Source organism: Cydia pomonella, chromosome 1 (genome assembly GCF_033807575.1).
Source record: "Cydia pomonella isolate Wapato2018A chromosome 1, ilCydPomo1, whole genome shotgun sequence".
Lineage (NCBI taxonomy): Eukaryota > Metazoa > Arthropoda > Insecta > Lepidoptera > Tortricidae > Cydia > Cydia pomonella.
The window spans coordinates 18,735,590-18,759,956 of record NC_084703.1 but is presented as its reverse complement, the minus strand read 5'-3'; the positions used below and the strand labels follow the sequence as shown (position 1 = coordinate 18,759,956).

The following is a 24,367-nucleotide window of genomic DNA, read 5'->3' as shown; positions in this document are numbered from 1 at the left end:
TATTTTTCTGTTAGCTAGGGCTTGATGTATTTTTTTTTTGTATTTTTTTTTAATAAAGAAAAAATCTACATCAAGTTCTGCATATATCCAATATGTACAAGCAAAAAATTAAATTAAATGCTATAGTGCCAAAACTAACGAATAAAACTTGCACAAAGTTTGTATGGAACATATTGCCATACAAGGATATAATTTTATAAAATAAGTCTAAGTAAGTACATTTTTTTTTTCAAACTTGTTGGCATATAACACAAAACTTCACTCTTACTTATATGTTAAAAGGTTCAGGGTTCTAGCGATTCAGGCTATTACCAAAATCAGCGGGGTATATCATTATATGGGGTTATATAGAAGTTTGAGAAACCTTGACTAAAATAATTAGTAACTTACCATTTATAGTGATATTAGCTTTTGGCCGCGATTTCGTCGGTAAGGAATTATTACTAGCTTATTTTTCATCCAATCTGTTTTTTATTGTTTTCCCGGACGAACTTCTACCCACTTTTCACCCCCTAAACGTAAGCTCCTGAATATTCAGCGTGTCGTAGCCCTGGTCTCCCAGCAGCAGCGTCTCTAGGAGAGTTGTCCAGCACAATCTTACAGGCACCAAAGGACGCGTGGGAAGCCATCACTCCAGGTGTTCCAGGTCTTGCAGAGCTCAACCTGTTTACAGTATACTCTACCAGCTTCACATTATGCGAGTTTTGCCCTTCATCCGTTGCATCCAGCAGCACTCCAGGTGCTCCATGTCTTTAGCTGTCTCCATTATATACTACCAACGGCATGTTGAGCGAGTGTTACCCCTGATCCATGGCATCCTGCAGCACTCCAGGTGTTCTAGGTCTCGCTGTCGCTATCATCCACTATCAGCTTCCACCCCCTAATCGCTAATCGGCCGAACATGCAAGATAAAAGATGATTAAAATCTTATAGTCGTTTTTCAATAAATTATTGAATTCCTTATAAACCCCTACCCCGGGTTTTTATTACACGCTTACGGGATAATTTCGGGGATAAAAACTATTTTATAACCTTTTTCATAAATAAAATTATCTCCATATAAAATTTTAGGTAAATTTTTCAGCAGTTCAGCGGTTATTGATTCCCCATTCCGCTCAAAGTTCTGCTCCCCTTTTCACCCTATAAAAGGATGATTTTTCTGAGATAGAAAAATATCCTGTCCTTCCCCGGAACTCAAACTATCTGTATACTTACTACATTTCACCTAAACCAAAAGGTAACAGACATACGAGAGCTGCCTTTTAGGTTCTGTCATTTGCAAACCTCCCGCGATTAAAAAAAAACTAGTATATTCGTAAAATATTTGAATTTAGAACTCGAAAACGAAATAATTGTTCGACATCGGCGGAATCATTTCAGTACAGCGTCGGTTCAAAGTTGACAAGTCAGTTGTGAAAATGGAAATTTTGAAGGAAAATTTACGTGCGATATTTTTTTACAACTTCAAAAGAGGTTTAACTCGTCTTCAGTTCTTTGAAGAGTTGACTCCTGTTTTTAATAATGAAGCACCATGCCTCCGCACTGTGGCATGTTGGTATTTAGAATTTCAAAGTGGTTGCTCTAGTTTTAGTGTTAGGCATCGTGAAGGTCGATCAAAAACAGCCGTGACTCAGGAGAACATTGATGCTGTACGGCAACTGATAGTTGAAGATCGCCATGCGACATACCGTGAGATATAAGCTTCATTGGGCATTTCAGGGACCAGGGTTCAAAATATTTTGCACTTTAGACGTAAAAAAAATGATCTCACGCTGGATACCACATTTACTCAGCGAAGACCAAAAACGGCTCGCGTTAGATGGTGTCGTAAAACTCTACGAAAATTCAACCGACGAATGACCGAATTCAACGTTTACGACATTATCAGTGGTGACGAGTCTTGGATATATGCCTACGATCCGGATTCTAAACAGCAATCGAGTGTTTGGGTGGTCCAAGAAGAGCCAAAACCGACCAAAGTAATACGCTCACGGAGCACTTCGAAAAAAATGATCGCCACGTTTGTAGCGAAAAGTGGCCACATTGCCACCGCCGTGCTAGAAGATCGTAAAACGGTCAATGCTGACTGGCATACCAATGTTTGTTTACCAGAAGTTATCAGCGAGTTCCGAAAAAACAACCTCAGACGTCGTATAGTACTGCACCACGATAATGCGAGCTCGTCCACCGCTAGGCAGACAATTGAGCTTTTAAAGAGCAAAACGTCGAACATCTGGAACACCCGCCGTAGGTCCAGACTTAAGCCCCAATGACTTCTTCACTTTTCCAAAAATCAAGCAACGACTTCGTGGTCAACGGTACCGAACGCCTGAAGAAGCTGTTGAAGCATACAAAACGGCCATTTTGGAGACCCCAACTTCGGACTTTAAAAAAAGTGTTGAAACTGGTTCGATCGAATGAAAAAGTGTATAACTACGTATCACGGTGATTACTTTGAAAAACAATAAATACCTACCAATTAACAATTATATTGTCCTTAGTTTTACCAAACGACAGAACTTAAAAGGCAGCCCTCGTATAGACACACTGTCGCATTTATAATATCCATAAAATACCAAAGATACCTAAAAGACTTCTTTACCTCAAATGCGGCTTCATGTGACCCTACAATAGCGTCTCCTGAGTTACTGCTTTAGCTGCAGCTTAACACTACGTTAACGAGACCCAACGTCTTTCCACTAAAAGATCTCGCTAGACATGGTAGCGTTCAAATGAATGAACTTGAGGATCTGAACAAGAGGTTTTATAGGTACATTCGGTTATGTCTGGTTAAGTTCAGCAATACATTTCATACAAAAAATATAAATTTAATTTTGTTTTTAATCTTAAAAGTACAAGATTGATTCCATATTATTTATTTGTCAAAAAGCAGTTCTGTAAATGAAAACGATAAAGGATTGCAGGAATTCCTGAGATTCGCACCGCTCGCCGTTAGCAGAGCGTTAATTCCTCTCCTCACACCCCGGAACTTAAATGAGTCTATGCGGTTTCAGAGGATTTCCTTCCGCGAACGCTCTAGCTGTGGAATGAACTCCTGGCAAGATCAGGTTTCAATTACCGAGTTGACTATATATATTTAGTTTAATCTTTGTTCATAGTTCGCATTATTTTTTGGCAGCACTTGAAACAGAAGCCACAAAGCTTTCATTTAGCCAATCGATCGTAGTAAGTTGGCGTAGGTCCACGCCGGATACGAACACATGAGTTGCAGCCTGCAGGTAACATGTCCGGCCCTTGTGGAACTTGACTACCGTTAGGTATACTTTGCATCGATCGCAAGGGCAAGGGTAGTGACAGATGAATTGTTAAAGGTTTCTCACATTTTGGCAATGGTGCGCGGTAGGCGGGCGCGGCGGCGTATTAGGGCGGCAAGTGAGAGGCGAGAGGTCGATAAGCAGTGTGGTGCGCTTAGTCGAGGAGGACGGTCGCGCGAGCTCAGGCCCTCCTCGCGCAACACGCGCCTTTCGCGCCTACAGGAAACCACTCGCTGGCGATCGACACCCGCTTGCGAGAGCCGCTAGTCCTCGACAACCCGCACTAACGACGACGTGAGTATACTGAAACTGTAGTTTCGCTTCGTCACTCTGCAGGCAACCTGTAGGTTGTAACTCCCTAATTCACTTCACCGCCGAAAATATATGTACGTCTGTCCGACGTTTTACGAAACTGCATGTTATATCCGTGACTTGATGAGTGATTCCTTCTTGAAAATGCATACCTAGCTAATGTTTAGCTTTCACAGATACAAATTGACGTTTACCTACTTGGTTAGTGTAAATGTTGTTTGTGTTGACAGTTAAAATAAGAATATGAGAGTTACTTTAAGATTTCTAACCTGTTAAGGCGTATTATTTTAGAATTTGCTCTTTTATTGACAAACCTGGCCGTAATTTCTTTAAATATTTTATACTAATATAATACAATCAGTATTACATTATAATAATAAGTTTTATGAGAGGCATAGTAAAACGTAAGTACGTATTATTAATAAGTTTTAAACTCGTTTTAAGCTTAAATATTGCTACATTTAAGTTTCAACCAAATTTAGCTTGGTACTTATTTTAATGGATTTTTGTTTATGTATGGATGGTGTAAGCACTCTAATAATATCAGGTGGGTGAGCACGTCCGATATGTCCGAAGCAGGCACAAGGAGTTAATACATTACTGGTCTGACCTGGGCAGCGGCTGTGTTTATAGTAATTGTTTGAGATTGGAGGTCTGAATTTATCAGACATTCACTTTTGGTCAGATTAGATAAGAATTCTTCATTAGCCTTACATTTATTGTATTATAAATTATTAATTACACATTATCAGTATTAAAGGCATTCCCAGAATCAATTTCGGTAATCATATACAAGAACACTCATGAACATACTTAATTGCAATTTATATATTTCATGACGAATTAATTCACTTAAATTGTTAATGAAAATTCAGCGCTTATTTTAATTCTTCATTTTATCGGTTTACGGCATTTAACGTGGCAACTGGCAACAGTAATGCTATCCAGGCAAGTGAACAAAAACATGTTCACAGAAATATTTTTGAATATTTATTTTATGTTTACGTAGAATAGTATTTTATGCAACAGTTGTATAAGAAGGGTCAAAAAAGGCGAGTGGCGTGAGTTACAATGTGAGCCGGAGCCGAAGGCGTAGGCGAACATTGTAAAGGAATACGCCACGAGCATTTTTTGACCTACTTATACAACGTTGCATACAATAGTTTTCCTACGAGTCAACAAAAATAAATCTTAATTTAGGTAAACAAAGCAAAAGTATATAGCCAAGACGCGCGATCATACCTTGTTACGCGCCCGGCCCCGGCCGGCCGGTCAGCGACACCTTCTCGTAACTCATGAGGCCCTGGCACTTGCTACTTGCTAAATTAAATTTTTGGACAGTTTTTTCTCGATTTTGGCCACCGTAGCTAGCCTACAGAGACTAACAAGCAACGCTAAGCGGTCTTCGTAGTCTATGGGTGTTGCTATATTACGGGTGAAGTAATTGTTTTTACTATGCAACCAAATGAATATTTTGTAAGTTGGCAGCAATGCACTTAGTTTAAAACTGTATTCGTTTTGATTTTGTTAGGTTGGTAGCCATTAATCGCAGTAACGTTATGTATAGCGATTAAAAACACAAGTGCTGTTATGAGGAATAGACAATATATACTTTACTCGAATCATTTTATGTATGTTCTTATATTCGTGTTAATGAATGCATAAATGACAGATAACAGTAGAGGAGTAGGAAAAAAGTTAAAAAGCTTAAATAAAGATTTTTGAATATCCGAACTCTATTTTGTAGACATATAAATTAGTATCAAAAGCAAATTCGGAAAAGTAAAACTCACTTTTTTGGAAAGAAAAAACAAATTCCCGCACGTAAATATAGACTTATTTTTTTTAAACAGTTTCATATTTTATTTTGAGTTATTCTCAGGTATATGATATAACATTATTTTCAATTTGTATTATTTAATGTAAACTAGGTACCTGTGAAATGTCACATCATGATTTTTTTATAATATTGTGACCTATATTATGAACTATTATGGATAAAGAAAATATAAATATAATTATCCATATTTCTGCATTGGAAACATAATTAATCCAAAAAGATAGGTATAAACTTTTAATGACACTTTGTTACAAACAATAGATCCTAGATCCCTAGAGGGACGAAAGGTTGTAATGACATCCGTACTAACTTTTAATGAACGACAACAAATAAGTATTAGGTCACAAATAAGAAAAAACATACTACCTACATTCTATTTGAGCCCTAGGAGGCATATTCTAATTGTAATGACAGGTTAAGACTTATGAATTTAATCTAGATTTGTTCTGGACATGATCTGCCAGTGTCAAAAGTTACGCGTCTGTGACACTGACAGATCATATCTATTACAGATCCAGATCAATTTCATAACCTGTTATAACAATCAGATCTCTAGAAGAATATAATAATTAAAGCAAACCAATGTTTATTCCCGTCCTCTGAAACTATTGTGGTTGTCTATGATGAGGTTGAAACTGGTCCTTTGTCTATGGCCTTGTGTTACTGGTTTGTATTAGGTACAAGACCAGACTTTTCCCTAAAATGAGTTAACTTCAACTAATTGCGTATACTTTAATAAACCGTCCATGTAAGTAGTAAGGCTGTAGGTAGATGTTCCTTTTATGAAAATCTAGATTCACTCGGGTCTTTATCATAATCATAATTATAGTATAAGTAATTAATATGTCATTACTAAAAAATAAATAATAAAAAATAAAATAAAAAATAAAAAAATAAAAAAAAATAAAAAAAAAATAAAAAAAAATAAAAAAATAAAAAATAAATAAAAAAAAAAGCCTTTTATTTCTCGCAGGTACTTAATTAACAAACATAATTAGCGAAAACAATACACTTGAATTAACGCTAGGTTTAGTATTTAGTTACAATGTTATAATATCAAGCAATTAAAATTTCGTTTAAATTTGCTTTTTTTTTTCCTTTTTTCTATTTATTTATTTTTTATTCTGCAAGAACCCCTCCTGTGAAGGTGAAGGCCTCCTCCAGTGATGACCAGTGATCTCTGTCTTTGGCAACATCCATCCATTTTTTACCTCCTGTTTGGGTGATGTCGTATGCCCACCTTGTGATAGGTCTGCCATGTTTCCTGGTTCCTGTTGGTCCTAGCCATGAGGTTATTCGTAATGTCCAGCGGTCATCAGTCAATCTGGCTATGTGGCCTGCCCATCGCCATTTTAGTTTTTGCGCGTAGGAGAGCGCATCGGTAACTTTTGTTTTTTGGCGTATGATGGTATTGCGTATTTTGTATATTTTTCTTATTTTTAGTATGCTTCTCTCCATACTCCGCTGACATGTATTTAATTTCTTTTTTGTCCGTCCAGTAAATTTCCAGGTTTGGCACGCATATGTAAGAGATGGTAAGAGGCATGTATCCATAACTTTTTTCTTTAGTCTCAGTGGCAAATTACCTTTCAGGACTTCTCTAAGGCTCCAAAACTTTTTCCATGTGCAAGATATTCTCCTGTCTATTTCCATGTCATTGTTTTGTTTAAGGAATGATATTTGTTTTCCTAAATAGATATAGCTATCAACATATTCTATGGGCATGTTATTTAGAGTAATTTCGTCTTTAGTGCTGTTTGTCATCAATTTTGTTTTACTTAAATTGATTTCCAATCCGGCTTCTAAGCTTGCTTGTTTTAGACACTCTATCATGGTTGCTAGTTCGGAGCTTTTTTCTGAAAGTAATACAATATCGTCCGCGAATCTTAGGTGGCTTAGGTATTTATTTTTTATTTTTAGGCCGATGTTGTTCCAGTCTAGTTTTCTTATAATATTCTCCAATACAGCTATAAATATTCGCGGAGACAGTGGGTCGCCTTGCCTGACTCCTCGTTTGATTGGTATAGGTGGTCCCGTTGTCTCTAGCTTAACTTTGCTTATGCTGTTATGGTATAGATGTTTCAAAATATCGATGTATTTTTTGTCTACGTCTTGTGTCTTCATTGCCTCCCATATTGTTGTGATTTATAGTATCAAAAGCTTTTTGGTAGTCAATAAAAACCATATAGAGTGGCCTTCGAAACTCTTGATACTTCTCTATCAGCTGTTCTAGTGAGTGGATATGTCATTACTAATGTCGCTTAAATACCTATTGCACCACGGTAAAATAAGTTGTAATAGAGTATATACCTACTGCAAACAAAATTACTTAGTCAAAGTATCCCGTGAAGCCTAATTAATAATTTTATTGCCAGTAGTCCGACTCGCGATTTATTTAATACGAAAACTCTTTCTTAATGAAATCGTATCGTCACACTAGCCAACTTTGCCTGGAGTTTTGGTACATACAAGGATCACTTCAAGCTAAAGGGTAATCCTAGCGTTCCCTTAAAACGCATTGGGGTGACTATGTAAACTTCTGTAAGTACAAAATTGGTAGGCAATATTACATCTGTACTTTCCATACAAGTCGCAAAAAGTAAAGTCAAAAGTCACTTTAAAAAACTCTGTTACAATAGTTATAAGGTCAAAACTATACTTTTTAGGTTTTTTGTATGTTAAACGTCTATCTAAACAAAAATTAACGTGACAAAAGCTACTTTACTGTACAAACATTACTTTCTTTTACTTACGCAGTTGGGTCGATCATCCGAAAGTGAAACCCTAAGTCGTTTTTGGTGGTGGGCAATATTCTCATTTACAGGTCTATAAAAATACCTGTTTACATTGCCAACCGCACAACTTCTATAAATAAACTAATAATATACACAATTTCTGTGAATTTAGGCTTTTTTATTTTAAACCACAAAACAAATGCTCTACCTTTCATGTTTTATAACAGTAACCCGGAAATATTCCTTTTAAGTGTTCTTTATTGTTTATACATGCTTTCATTTTAAGACGAGATATTGACAACTAGCTGAAAACTCCCGAGTTAAGAGGGAAGTATAGCTTTGCGATCCTAGCGAAATCACGGTATTTTTTCTATGAAATTCCATTTCGAGAGAACACGTTTGGCACTAACTAAATCTTAACAAATCACTGTTTTTTATGTCGATCGCTTCAGCTTAATATATTCTGGGTTTATAGGTGTCGCTTTAAAAATAAAAAGTTTTTTTATATTTGCAAATTTTGAAAAAGGATAACCTATAAACCCAGTTTTCATTGTGTCAATAACGTACAAAAAAATCATGTAGAATGGAAAATCTTTAGAAGTGGAAAAAAGTGTTTTTTTTTTGTATGGACGATCACGTTTCCAGAAAAAAATGTTCCCCTTTTGCCTTATTATCCTTAATTTTCCATACAAAATTTATTAACTAGTTTTGTAAAGGTCCATACAACATTTATGGTTAACTGCATTACAAAACTGACAGTTAAAAGTGGGACACATCTTTTATTGCTTAAATCGATAGTGCTCGTGATTCTAAGTAGAAATATACCAAAATTTGTTAGATTAAAAAAAAGTACAGGGTACACTTTCTTTTCTGAAAATGCCCGTTATACTTTCCTTTTAAGTTAATATCATGTCTTATGTAGTATTGTCACACATATAACCTATTTTCGACTACAAATAGTACGGTTAGCATATCTATTATACTTACCTTTAGCTACATAAAACTACCGGTTCAAATAAAACTACTCAGTTTAATTCTCATCATAATTATTTTTAAATTTAACTACCTTAAAAGTAAAAGTAGGTATTGCAATAATCACACTTCCACTCATTAGTCTGATTGAAGGTTTGTGATAGTTTGCGTAAAATTGTCTTTCTCGTTCTCGGAACCGGACCCGGACCCGTGTCCGGTGATCCGGACCTCCGGGACTCGTGTGTGGTGCCGAAGCCAACACGTAAAATCCCTTTCGACATTTTAATGAAATGTAAGGGGTACATCGATTGGATGTAACCATTGCCGAAGCACAGTGGTATACTCGTAGTTAGGCGTATTATATAAATTGCAAAACAGGATGTGAGCGAGTGGGAAAATGTAGTAGAAAAGATCGGCACGTACAGAGCTCGCACAGTGCGTAAAATACCTAAACTCTCTTTACGCCGAAACGTGAAAGCGCGCTTAAGCAAAGATATGCAAACCCACATTCATTTTCCAATAAGATGTCAACTTTAAGCATACATTTTTTGGTTGACATCTTATTGCAAAAGGGTTGACATATTTTTATATTAATAATTTCCATCTGTGACTAGGTAAACTTCATGACATAGCGATCAAATTTCTAGTAACTAAGTCCAAGTCCATTGATTCACGCTAGGCAGGCAATATTGTAAAGGCTTGCGATGATAAATTTAATAAGTTAACCGATGGGAAGGAAAATTGTCATGAGTTGCTTGGTGACCCAAATATGATTGTAAATCGTAGCGAGACTTACGAGTAAGCCACTTTGTAATGCTTTCGATTTTATATCAAGTAATTTTAATCGTTAATCGTTTTATAAGCGGTGTTGGCTTAGTGGCTATGACGTCCGATTTTCAATCCGGAGGTCGCCGGTTCAAATCCTGGCTCGTACCGATGAGTTTTTTGGAACTTATAGACGGAATATCATTCGGTGAAGAAAAGCATCGTGAGGAAACCTGCGTACAGCCGCGAAGTAATTCAAAGGTATATGTGAAGTCCCCAACTCGCATTGGGCTAGCGTGAGGACTATAGCCCAAGCCCTCTCGAACATGAGATGATGCCTAGCCGTGGGACGTATATAGGCTGAATTATTATTCTTATTATTATTATATAATCGTTTTACCATTTATTAATTCACTATACTTAGATGAAAATCCGAATTCGCGACTCGCAAAATTAGGTAGCCCAAGACAGGGATTCAATAGGGCATAGAGGTACCGTCACGTCATTGCACTTGTAGTCAGCGATATCGGGTTATAAGGCGTAACATTGTTAGACATCTCTCAACATACAACACCGAGCAACAACTATCGCCAACAATGTTGACTGATGCGATGGAAATTGATGGATTTTTTTTTCTTTGATGGATTTCAGGGTTCGTCCCATAGTCAAATTTGTCTACGAGTATTCACATCGTAAACTATTGCAATTTACACCCTGTATATTTCATTGATATATAGTAAAAGAAATCTATTCTCTCTATTGCGGTTTGAAAGGAAAGGGGAACATTTTACACATTGTCTTTAAAAACTTCAACCTTCTTTTTAACATCCCTAGGGATTGAATTACAAAAAGAGTAGATAGTATACTTTTTGTTTTTTGATACGCAGGCAGTCTATTTACATACGAAGTTTCAAGTCTCTTTACATAAAATTTTACTCCTCTGTACAAATGTGTAACTTCTTTTAACCCCTCTAGGCTTCATTCCTCTTCAAACCCCAGTTGTGCATAGTGTTGAATTTTCTACGATAGAATGTTTTAGTTTAAAGTCGTAATAAGTTTATTTAGATTCAGTAGGCTCGAATAGAGAAATCCCCATTTTCTAAAAATAACTTAAATAAGTAATTTTAAATGTCTAGGCTTAATTGATTAATAGAAGAGTATCTTTGTTTCCTCCTTTTACACGGAGAACGTAAAACTGAAAAAAAGCGCGCACAAGTTTTTAGCAGAAATCTTGACGCGTCTGGTTGACGTAACTGGTGACCGAAGAGCTGGCGGCGTCCTCGCACAACGTATGAGTATTGCGATACAACGAGGAAATGCTGCCAGCTTCCTTGGTTTAAACAAGCTATAGTACCTATAATCCTCTGTATATCCATTATGTTTATTGTTATTGTATATAAATAGTTAATTTGTAATCAATTGCTACTTAAAAAACTACTTCGCCATTCATTTAGATGGCTAGAAGGCTTCCTGCGAATGTTCGGAAACAATGAACACCATTGTGATGCAGAACTGTTATTTCTGACCCATTTGCGGAATAGGCGTTTGACGGTATTGGTACTCGTTTCCAACCGCTAAATTTATTTGTTGACGAAATAACGTTACAGACCCAATTTACATAACGAAACGGATACGACCCCTTGTGACACTTATATTCTATTCTTATTTCTATTGATTGGAAATTCCAATAGGTATCGTATATATTTTTTACCAATGTCTCTTAGATCAACAAATGTTTGTACATTGTAATTAAAATAGTTGACTGCTCTTTTGACTCCCTTGATGTCAGTTTGTACCTACAGGCTATCTCAAAGTATATGCCACCATCTAATAATTTGTCAAATAAAGATAAATCTCTACAGTTCTCGATCAAAATTATTTTCTATGGTCTAACCATTCTACAAAGAGAGACATGTCTCTTTTTATACTATTAAATAATGGTAGGTACCTATATACTTTTGACCCATTATTTGATCCGTTCCTTCTGATGCTGACTGTACAGCTCTTTTTATTCATTTATATAAATGTAATTTAGAGTTCCTTAGTCCGCCTGTCCGTCCACGGTCTTCCTCCGGAATCGTTAGTGCTAGAAAGCTGCAATTTGTCATGTAGCTCAAGAAAATTAACCCGAATATGGGCAATCAGGGGAAATAATTCGTGTAGTTTGTGGTCTCCAGTTAAACATTCTAAAAGTCCTCGAGGGTGGGGGTTGTGCTGAGGGTGTAGGGGTAGTTGAAGGTAACTTTTATCAGATTTTTGCTCCCCCTTATGCTTGTAATGTACATGATATTTACTAATAGCCCCCGTTTAGCCTATTCTGACAGAATGGTAACTACGGAACCCTACACTGAGCATGGCCCGGCATGCTCTTGCCCGTTTTTTTTTTACTTTCTTTGTAGTACAATATGACACTAACTGCTCTGGCGATACAAAGTGTTTGATTTTAGATTATTACTAACAGCGTTTTTTATTCAATGAACCATAAGATCGGAGTTATTTAGCCCTTCCAAGGTTACTTTGTCCACCCATGAAATAGTATTTTATACAATCTGGATATAATGAAGAGCTTTTCAGTCGAGTACCGTGTTAAGGCCACGAACCTTGCTGAGTGGTCCTAGTGGGTACGAGATTGAAAAGCTTGATTATGTCACTATTGTATACAATCAACGAGTCAACAAATAAAAAAAGCGGCCAAGTGCGAGTCGGACTCGCCCATGAAGGGTTCCTTTATGACGTATTAAAAAAAACTACTTAAACTACTAGATCTCGTTCAACATTTTACCACTTTGGACACACATTTTACCACTTTGGTAGTGTCTCTCGCGCAAACTATTCACTTTAGAAAAAAATTATATTAGGAACCTAAATATCATTTTTGAAGACCTATCCATAGATACCCCACACGTATGGGTTTGACAAAAAAAAATAAATTTAATTTTATGACGTATTAAAAAAAACTACTCACTAGATCTCGTTCAAAACAATTTTCGTTAGAAGTTTGCATCGTAATGTATATCATATATTTTTTTTAGATTTTTCATTCTGTTATTTTAGAAGTTACAGGGGGGGGGACACACTTTTTTTTACTTTGGGAGGTTCTCTCGCGCAAACTATTCAGTTTAGAAAAAAATTATATTAGAAACCTTAATATCATTTTTGAAGACCTATCCATAGATATCCCACATGTATGGGTATGTTGAAAAAAAAAAAAATTTTTTTAATTTCATGACGTATTTAAAAAAAACTACTTACTAGATCTCGTTCAAAACAATTTTCGTTAGAAGTTTGCATCGTAATGTATATCATATATTTTTTTTAGATTTTTCATTCTGTTATTTTAGAAGTTACAGGGGGGGGGGGGGGGACACACTTTTTTTTTACTTTGGGAGGTTCTCTCGCGCAAACTATTCAGTTTAGAAAAAAATGATATTAGAAACCTTAATATCATTTTTGAAGACCTATCCATAGATACCCCACATGTATGGGTATGTTGAAAAAAAAAAAAATTTTTTAATTTCATGACGTATTTAAAAAAACTACTTACTAGATCTCGTTCAAACCAATTTTCGGTGGAAGTTTACATGGCAATGTATATCATATATTTTTTTTAGATTTTTCATTCTGTTATTTTAGAAGTTACGGGGGGGGGGGGACACACATTTTACCACTTTGGAAGTGTCTCTCGCGCAAACTATTGATTTTAGAAAAAAATGATATTAGAAACCTTAATATCATTTTTGAAGACCTATCCATAGATACCCCACATGTATGGGTATGTTGAAAAAAAAAAAATTTTTTTAATTTCATGACGTATTTAAAAAAAACTACTTACTAGATCTCGTTCAAAACAATTTTCGTTAGAAGTTTGCATCGTAATGTATATCATATATTTTTTTAGATTTTTCATTCTGTTATTTTAGAAGTTACAGGGGGGGGGGACACACTTTTTTTTTACTTTGGGAGGTTCTCTCGCGCAAACTATTCAGTTTAGAAAAAATGATATTAGAAACCTTAATATCATTTTTGAAGACCTATCCATAGATACCCCACATGTATGGGTATGTTGAAAAAAAAAAATTTTTTTTAATTTCATGACGTATTTAAAAAAAACTACTTACTAGATCTCGTTCAAACCAATTTTCGGTGGAAGTTTACATGGCAATGTATATCATATATTTTTTTTAGATTTTTCATTCTGTTATTTTAGAAGTTACGGGGGGGGGGGGACACACATTTTACCACTTTGGAAGTGTCTCTCGCGCAAACTATTGATTTTAGAAAAAAATGATGTTAGAAACCTCAATATCATTTTTGAAGACCTATCCATAGATACCCCACACGTATGGGTTTGATGAAAAAAGATTTTTTGAGTTTCAGTTCTAAGTATGGGGAACCCCCAAAATTTATTGTTTTTTTTTCTATTTTTGTGTGAAAATCTTAATGCGGTTCATAGAATACATCCACTTACTAAGTTTGAACAGTACAGCTCTTATAGTTTCGGAAAAAAGTGGCTGTGACAGAATCGGACAGACAGACGGACATGACGAATCTATAAGGGTTCCGTTTTTTGCCATTTGGCTACGGAACCCTAAAAAACTAACTAGTATAATCATATAGGTAAACAAACCAAAAATATACAGCTAGGATAAGCGAGTAGCCGCGATACGTTCATATGAGTACTCATGAGGCTCTGGTACTTGCTCCTTGCTAAATTTTTGGACAGCTTTATTTTTATTTTGGCCACAGTAGCCTATGAAGACTAACAAGCAATGCTAATCTGTCTTCGTAGTGTATAATAGTTGCTATATTAAGGGGCGCGTTTATGCCTTATGAAGCAAATGTTTCAACTCTACAACCTAAAATAAATATTTAGAGCTATCGTTTTGTTTTGTCTTCTTGACCGCGGCGACACGCGATTCTAAAGTTAGAGGGTGGGGGAGGGGGAGGGCACTAGTATTTTTTTCTTTCAGAGCGATATTTTCCAAAAATATTACGTTTATAAAAAAATGGTTCTTAAAGACCCATAGTCGTTTTGAAAGAGCTATCCAACGATACACTATAAGCCTAATAAAAATCATCCCCCACTTTTCGACCATGGTCTAACTTTTGAACCATGGGGCCAAAAAATATGAAACAAAAGACCTTCAAGGAAAACTATAGTGAACGTGATCGGTTCGGCAGGTTTTGAGATTTTGCAAAATGCCTTAAGGGTGCCTTATTAAAAAGTTGGTGCAGTTTATTTGCAGCTGCAGCAGCGTTGCAGTTGGTTGCCTAGATTTTAGATAAAAATCGGTTAATCTAGGCAACCATGAACTGGACCAACTTTGTAATCAAGCAACCTATTATAGTTAAATTGTATAAAAAATAAGCTTCAATTGAAAAAAAGTAAAAAAATATTTTTTTAATACAGTTGCTAAAAAAGTGCTACTTTACGTAGCTGTTTAGCGTGCGGAAAGTTGGTTTTCACAAACTAGTGCTTTTTACTTTACCACTTGTTCCAATTCATGACTACTTATTGATGAGTGTTAATGTTAGTTTCCTTTAAAAGTCGTTATCAACATAAAAACCTACTGTTAATGTAAAAAATATACTAAATATAAGCATATTTCAAATTTTTTTACTTACCTCTTCTTCATTATAACACATTTATTTTTTAATATTGAATATTGAAAAACCGTTCTTAATAAGTTGTCTGAATGGAACGGAATAGCTGCCGAAACGCCTGTCAAAGCAGAGGCGTTTTTTCTTACTGCAAGAATGTTTTAATTTTCCAAAGGCAACATTCGATATTGTTTTCATACAATTTAAATATACAATACACAAATAATCGTAAATAACGATACCTGCTTAGGTAATAATAGTATAATATTGTATATTTACAATTGTTTCTGTCTTATAGAACATGCATAAAAAAGTACTTGTTGCTTTTCTTATTTTTTCGCAACTGTATTAAAAAACGTCGTTCGATACACGTGCGAAAATGTCATTCTTTCCGCACTAGCATCTAAATGTACCTACTATTCTGTCCGTACGCATTTTACAAGGCAACCTTTTTGTAATGTGTCAATGTGAATATTATCCTATCATTTATTTCTTATCACAAATTAATAACAGATGAGGGTATTATTTAATATTCCTTATAACGTATTTTCTCCTTCATGTCGTATTCGTTAACGCACCTATGAACTTTGGCATTCATTTCGCGCCGTGAAGGCAATAAAAAGAATGGTAAATAGTAACATTCATAATACATGATATATTCCGTAAATAAATAAGGCAGTAAGTTTTAAGTAAGTAATTATTGGCAGGTAACTGTGTAGATTGGGCGGTAAGTGGGTCGATAGCGATTGTGTTCGGTGCGAGTGCCGTCGGTCGCCGCGCCGCGCTTCGTGCGGACCTGCCTCATCTGTTGCATAACTAACCGTCCTCCTCTCACCTTTACTGTAATGTGAGACGCTCTTTTTAAATCATTCCACTAACGTTATACGTTAACGTTTGTCGTCAGCCAAATATGGACTGCCAAATGATGAGGCGTTGGATCTAACTACATAAATCCAACGCATCATCGAAATTGGTAATATTAATTAGTTTTAGGTATTTATTGTTTTTATATTATACCTACACTGACATAGATATAGACAGCTAAATAATATTTTTTGTATGTATTTTTTGTATGGATTTGTGCCCGAATTAAATAATTTCAATTTACTTTGAGCTATCTCTTATACACGGTGGCCAAAAAATATGTGTATTCTCGTCGCCAGGGAGGTTTTGGGCTTATACTGAGTAACTTTTACTATGGGACCAACACCGAAATCGCGAAAAAAATTTGCACATATTTTTTGGCCACCTTGTTATATACTTACACAATTTATATCCCCTTGCAGAAATTATTTTGTCAATTCCTACTATCTGAACTAGTGGGTAGTGACCCTGCCTGTGAAGCCGATGGTCCCGGGTTCAAATCCTAGTAAGGGCATTTATTTGTGTGATGAGCACGGATCTCGGAACCCATGTTCCCGAGTCATGGGTGTTCTCTATGTATTTTTGTATTTATATATTATCATTAACTACGTAACCACAACTCAAGCCTTATTGAGCTTAGATACTGTGGGTCTTATTTAATTTGTGTAATAATAATAAAGTCCTATAATATTATTTAATTCAGTTAGTTTTTTTTTTAATTGTTTTGTTTGTACGTACCTAGGAGGTTATGATTTAAGATATTTTATTTATTTAAAATGAGTATTTATTTCATTTGGATGATAAATTTTACGTAATATTTTCCTCAAGTATAAACTGAACTAGCGCTAGTAGTGAACTAGTACTTAGCGCTAATTGCCTACGGCTTTGAGTTCTGTCTGTGCCAGGCTGTACGTTCGCGGCATCTCTAAGGGTAATTGCATATAGTGCGTGGAAATAGTGTTAAACACTTTCTAGATTTTTGTACTATTGTGGTTACACTGAAAGTTACCTTGCTGACAAGAAGTGCAGGGATTTATACTTTAATCATATTTGAAGACAATTTTACACAAATCGATATAGCATCAAAACTCCATATAGTGATTAAAAGGACTTTTGGATTAAAGTAAATTTGACCGACTGAGACTTCGTTGACGTTGAACTTATTTTGCGGCATCCACTTGGTAGCTATGCTAGCCCACCTATCCGGATGCATGCGGCAGACGTGACCCGCCCTGTCCCACTTCGGCCTGGCGGTCTTCTACCCTAAGTCAGCTATGCGTGTTTTGCAGCGTAATTATGTAGTGTTTCGGATACGATCCTTTCTTGTGACACCTAGAATGCTGGGTTCCATTGCTCGTTCCATAGGAACTATATAATAGATATCACCGAAGGTGGGCTCATTACTCATTATAGGTAGATTTGTCGTGATGAGTAGTTGATGACAACTATGTATAAGAAAGTTTGGTTGGCAATAAGTATTTGTACCTTAAATGGAATTTGGATCTCGACGGTAAACGCAACGTGACGGGCATAGTGACAAGTGATAAAAATGGAACCATGCTGCCACCGCTGATCAAATTCTTATCCCGTTGTTGCTACAATCAACACTGTTTGTAACAAACTGGCAAGTGCTTGCTTCGCATTGCGACGCCTGGCAAGGGTGGTGTCCAGGGATGTGGTAAGGTCTTGCTATTTTGCCACTGTGCACTCGATCCTCCAATACGGCGTGGAGCTGTGGGGCCGCGCTGCCGAATGGGAGCGTGTCTTCCGAGTACAAAAAAGAGCCATCCGAGCGATTGTGCAGGTAGGACAAAGTACATCTGCAAAACCGCTCTTCAAGGACCTCCAGATACTCACGCTGCCCTCCATGGTGATATACCAAGTGGCCGTCTATGTGCGATGTCACCTTAATGAATACGCGAGAGGAGCTGACGTCCACGGTCGTAACTTGCGGAACGCCCACAAACTCTTGGGTGTTCAGCATAGGTTAGCTAAGTCAGCGAAACTAATGCACGTGATGGGGCCGACTGTGTACAACCGACTGCCGGGTCATGTCACGAATGCGCCGTCATTAATGAATTTTAAAATGCAACTGAAAAAATGGCTTATCGAGCACACTTTTTATAGCTTTAATGAGTTTTTAGAGTACAAAACAAGTACCTAAAAACTTAGATTTAATATTAATTTTATTTTTTTATTATTATGTAAAATGTTACAAATCATGTTTTGTAAATAATTAATTTTAAATAATATTGTGACATATAATATGAATTATTATGAATAAATATATGAATATGAATATGAATATGAATATATCAGAATATGCCTCCGGGCTATAAAATAACTATATTTTCCTTAAACTCGTAGCAAAGGGCTCGTAGCATATAAATCGCTACTGGCTTACTCGCAGCTTCTGCTACACACAGGGATAATATATGTTTTCCCGAATGTGTAATTGACGTTACATAAAAATAAGCTTTTGCAGGATTGTGGGTGTGCCTTAAGGTCCAAAATATAATGTGTAGATACGAAAAAATAAAAACAACGTGGTCTTAGTAAATGATTGTTGATCCTCTTTTTATTCGCACCTAGGCGACTGTCGATAATGCTATGTGAATATAAGTACAGTCAGCAAAGCTATTAGCTTGGCATCCCTGAACACACATTTGTAGGCAGAAGTGCAACGCTAATAGTTTTACTGATTGTACATATTATGTATAAGCCTCTCTTTCATACGCAGTACCGTACAATCCAAACGGTTGGACAGATAATATATTTTATCAGAGTTTGTGTATTATTTTACTTTTCAATGAAATATTAGTATTTACAATAGTAGGTAAGTAACAATTAGTTTTGATACAGCTAATGCTTGTATTTTTGACAGGTGGTGGCAACGTCGATGTAGGTCACAGGGGCACCACAGCCTCCCCTCGCCGGCACAATGCAGAGGTACTTAAATATAACTTCTTTGTGTCACTTACTACTTTAACGGTAGGGACATGTATTAAATCATTTTATTAAAGCGTAATTTATACAATTTTGAGAGCAACGAGACACCTCCAGTAAGATTGTTATGTTATCCTTAGATTAAATTACTAGGATGTCTCATCACCAAACAGTATGAATTAAGACAAATTCATCCATCCGAATTCGGCACTAAGACCCTTACTTATACAGGGTGGACAAATAAGAATGATACACTTTGTTTTTAAATTTTAATTACATTAAGTGGAAATTTTATTAAATATTTTTTTCATAAATATATTATTCAGGGTTGGCAATTGTATATGGAAGACAATTTCTGCCAAATGTCTACCACTAGCAGCAAGCAATTTTATCTCAAATGTTTAAAACACGTTGTTTGCTTGATTAATTTTGTTAAAAAGTGACAGTGATTGGCACCCAAATTCCCCAAATTTTGCAGCTCTTGACTTATTTCTGTGGGGCTATCTAAAATTAGGTACGTGTCTATGCTAACGAGCTGATGAAATTTAAACAGTTAAAACCGACTATTCGACACAAATGTACTAAGATAATGCCAAAAATGTGCGAATAGATGCTGAACATTGGGATGATAAGGGCTTACATTTGCCTGCTGTTAGAGGTGGACATATGTCAGACATTATGTTTCGCATGAATTTGCCAACCCTGAAGAATATATTTTTAAAACAATACTTAATAATTTTTGAACTTAATACAGTTAAAATTTAAAAACAAAATGTATTTTTCTTATTTGGCCACCCTGTATTTAGTCTATTTAAACATTTTTGTGTTTAATTGTTTATTGTTGCAATGTTAAATAACAGGGTGACTCAAGAACTTAGATTGGTATCAAAATTATCATCTCAAAAAAAATTGAAATTTAATGACAAACCTACGTCTTGTGTTTCACTGTCATTTTTAGGGTTCCGTAGCCAAATGGCAAAAAACGGAACCCTTATAGATTCGTCATGTCCGTCTGTCTGTCCGATTCTGTCACAGCCACTTTTTTCCGAAACTATAAGAGCTGTACTGTTCAAACTTAGTAAGTGGATGTATTCTATGAACCGCATTAAGATTTTCACACAAAAATAGAAAAAAACAATAAATTTTGGGGGTTCCCCATACTTAGAACTGAAACTCAAAAAATCTTTTTTCATCAAACCCATACGTGTGGGGTATCTATGGATAGGTCTTCAAAAATGATATTGAGGTTTCTAACATCATTTTTTTCTAAAATCAATAGTTTGCGCGAGAGACACTTCCAAAGTGGTAAAATGTGTGTCCCCCCCCCCCCGTAACTTCTAAAATAACAGAATGAAAAATCTAAAAAAAATATATGATATACATTGCCATGTAAACTTCCACCGAAAATTGGTTTGAACGAGATCTAGTAAGTAGTTTTTTTTAAATACGTCATGAAATTAAAAAAATTTTTTTTTTTTCAACATACCCATACATGTGGGGTATCTATGGATAGGTCTTCAAAAATGATATTAAGGTTTCTAATATCATTTTTTTCTAAACTGAATAGTTTGCGCGAGAGAACCTCCCAAAGTAAAAAAAAAGTGTGTCCCCCCCCCTGTAACTTCTAAAATAACAGAATGAAAAATCTAAAAAAAATATATGATATACATTACGATGCAAACTTCTAACGAAAATTGTTTTGAACGAGATCTAGTAAGTAGTTTTTTTTAAATACGTCATGAAATTAAAAAAAATTTTTTTTTTTCAACATACCCATACATGTGGGGTATCTATGGATAGGTCTTCAAAAATGATATTAAGGTTTCTAATATAATTTTTTTCTAAACTGAATAGTTTGCGCGAGAGAACCTCCCAAAGTAAAAAAAAGTGTGTCCCCCCCCCCCTGTAACTTCTAAAATAACAGAATGAAAAATCTAAAAAAAATATATGATATACATTACGATGCAAACTTCTAACGAAAATTGTTTTGAACGAGATCTAGTGAGTAGTTTTTTTTAATACGTCATAAAATTAAATTTTTTTTTTTTGTCAAACCCATACGTGTGGGGTATCTATGGATAGGTCTTCAAAAATGATATTTAGGTTCCTAATATAATTTTTTTCTAAAGTGAATAGTTTGCGCGAGAGACACTACCAAAGTGGTAAAATGTGTGTCCAAAGTGGTAAAATGTTGAACGAGATCTAGTAGTTTAAGTAGTTTTTTTTAATACGTCATAAAGGAACCCTTCATGGGCGAGTCCGACTCGCACTTGGCCGCTTTTTCTTATATTGAAGTTTAGCAGACAGTCTTGTTTTATATAAACGCATAAACATAGGTACTGGTAGGACGTAGCTACAAGTTTCGGTAGCCGGGAGACTTATTCAGAAACTGATATAAGTACTATAGTAAGGGAGCCCACGAGGGGATTTTTGGAGTTACCCGAACAAGTCATATTAAGATAGGGGATACCTTGAATCATGTTGAGTACCGTCACCATGTATGAGTCCTTAAAACCGAGGTGGGTGTCCAGGGAACCCTAATATAATAGTAAAAAGAAAATCGCCACAAGAAATGGTGGATGAATTGCTTGTTAAATACTAAATAGTGCCCTGACGGCTAATTCGATCGAATTTGATTTGTAAGCGAGTGGAAAGTTGTAAAAAAATTCCATTTTTTTTATTTTGAAGGGAATAATGCCGATTTGTGCAAGCCGAAGTTTCAAAAATCGTTTATGAAGTTTAGTGTGCAGCTCTTTTTCCCCTTTCACTTTTTTGCTATCTCTGGCTCCTATTTGTAAATTAAGCACACTTTATAAATAATGTCTAGATTAAGTGTTTTTTCTTTCTTTCTCTCTCTCACACCATCCTCATATAGCCCTCTTGCTGCTATTATTTTAATAATACGCAAATTGAAAAAAATCTTTAGAAATCTTCAAACTCTGATGTCTCTTTAACCTGTTGGTCGATTTTGGTCTACTTGACGGCATTCTACGCAGTTTTTTGGCACAAAAAAGTTTATTAAACGCCAAGACGAGCAAACCAAAGCGCAAGGGCACTACTTCCCCTTTCTCCCTTTTCTCGAAGCGCTTCGTCTTTTTTTTGAACACTCATTTCTTGGTTTTGGATTACTTTGGATCTTATTCATATAAAAAAAAAACCGATTTCGTCACTGACTCACTCACTCGCTGATGATCATCAAAACCCTTAGGGTACTTCCTGAAGTCCTAGGAAGTTCCTGAAGTACACAAACAACAGAAAAATTCAAAATCGTAGTTTTTCGCCTCTAAGGGGGTAAATTTTGTATGGGGAATCAATAACCACTAAACCGATTTATTTGAAATTTGGTAGGTACATATTTTTTGTTATGGGGAAGGATATAGAATAGTTTTCAACCCCAAAACCATCCCGTGAGGGTGAAAAGGGGGATGAAACGTGCGTTAGGGGGTGTAAGGGGATGAAAATTGAATGGGTAATATACTAAAAAAAGAAGATTGTACAAATGATGGCAGATACGTATTTTAGGATTTTTAATAGTAAATCACCCCTAATCCTCTAAATTAGGGGATGGAAGATTGTCAAAAGCAACTTACAAAAAGAAGTGAAATCCCAACAAAAACATTTACATGTAAAATTTTGCCATGACGAAACCATAAGGCTTGCACTGTCAAAAAGTTGTCAGATCTCATGTAGAATTAATAAGCTTCTAACTCCACAAGTCCTAAATTCACAAATTCTACACCTTAGTCACAATATGTGGCTTGGCCGTTTCGGTGTCAAAGGTTGTGGAAAAATACGTAGATCATGATACTGTCATAAAATTTAAAATTAAGTACCACTTTTAGCCCTTTCCTTGCCGCTAAAAAGAAAAAAAAGGTAAAATTGTAAAAAAATAATAATTAATATGTCCGACTGCAATTTGCGTTTTCGTTTATTCAAATATATAGCATAAAAGAACCGGTAAGTAAATGAATTCAACCATAATAATGTTATAATTTATTAAAAAATAGTAATCATAATATCCCAATAATTCATGTACAACACAATAATCACTTTTACGTGAAATACGAGAACCGTACGTACGTACGTACAAGTGTGTTGAAAAAAATATTGTACGAGAATCGTACAATATATTTTTCAACACACTTGCTTAAAACGACGTTTTAATTCCACCGATTTTTGGCTCATAATCCTAGATATTAAACACGCGTGCTTTTTCAGTATATTATAACACTCGAGCTTTTTCATTATATTATCCGACCGAGTCAAGAAGGTAACTGCTAATAATATGCTTGGAAACGGAGACTTCATAATTTGGTCGAGTAATACATTTTTTTTAACCAACTATTAGGTTTCAAATGTTAGTTCAAAGAGGTTTTATCACACCAAACATAATTTATAGATTAAATTATCTTGTAAATTACATTAATGACTAAACATGACATTTTATCGATTTGATATCCATCCGTTGAATAGAAATACGAAAATATTAGCTATTTTACAGTTTTTAATTGTCTGTTTGTCGATTTCGTTCGCGCCTTTGCCTTGCGCGCGCATTGGAACCGTGCGTAAAAATAATAATGCGCCAGCCATTTTCCGTATTTGTCATAATATTGGAATAGTTTTGCATGTTTGTAGTTTATATATTGACGAAAATATCACATTTAAGCATTGAAAATGAAGAACACATAAAATTGACGCTGCCAGTAATACTAATAGAGGCAAGAGCCGAGAAAGATAGCCTTTTTCCATTAAAATCGGGTGAAAAATAATTGGCGGCATATGAAACTTTTATTCAATGGGTAATCAGCAAAAACGGCCAGTCTTTCCTTTGGTGCAATTATTCGATGTTAAAACTGCAAGCCACCATTTTGAAAATTGTGCTTTTACTGTTTACAAAAAGAGTTTTGTTTTTTCCTCGCAAGTGTGTTGAAAAACGTCGTATGAAACGCGTGTGCATTGGTCATTAGTCATTACCCATACCGGCTTTCTTAGATATCGCCTCGTGTGTAATGCCCAACTTAGCACACTTGTATCATAATGTACTATTAATGCTATCT

At 35.5% G+C, this 24,367-nt stretch overlaps 1 protein-coding gene and 1 long non-coding RNA gene across 2 annotated transcripts in view; one reads left to right on the top strand and one right to left on the bottom strand.

Moving 5' to 3' along the window:
* Positions 1–1,436: 1,436 nt before the first annotated feature.
* The window catches only part of LOC133517621 (cationic amino acid transporter 2), an 89,984-nt gene continuing 67,053 nt past the window's right edge, over positions 1,437–24,367 (top strand). Inside the window, exons 1-2 of the mRNA XM_061850971.1 lie at positions 1,437–3,569; positions 19,249–19,313. Of these exons, the coding sequence (XP_061706955.1) occupies positions 19,306–19,313 (8 nt within the window). The 5' untranslated portion in view covers positions 1,437–3,569; positions 19,249–19,305. The remainder of the gene's footprint in view (positions 3,570–19,248; positions 19,314–24,367) is intronic.
* Positions 12,582–13,992, bottom strand: LOC133517440 (uncharacterized). Its single transcript, XR_009799369.1, has 2 exons — positions 13,931–13,992; positions 12,582–13,063 (listed from the first exon to the last, which is right to left on the bottom strand). It is a non-coding gene; the product is annotated as an uncharacterized LOC133517440 (long non-coding RNA).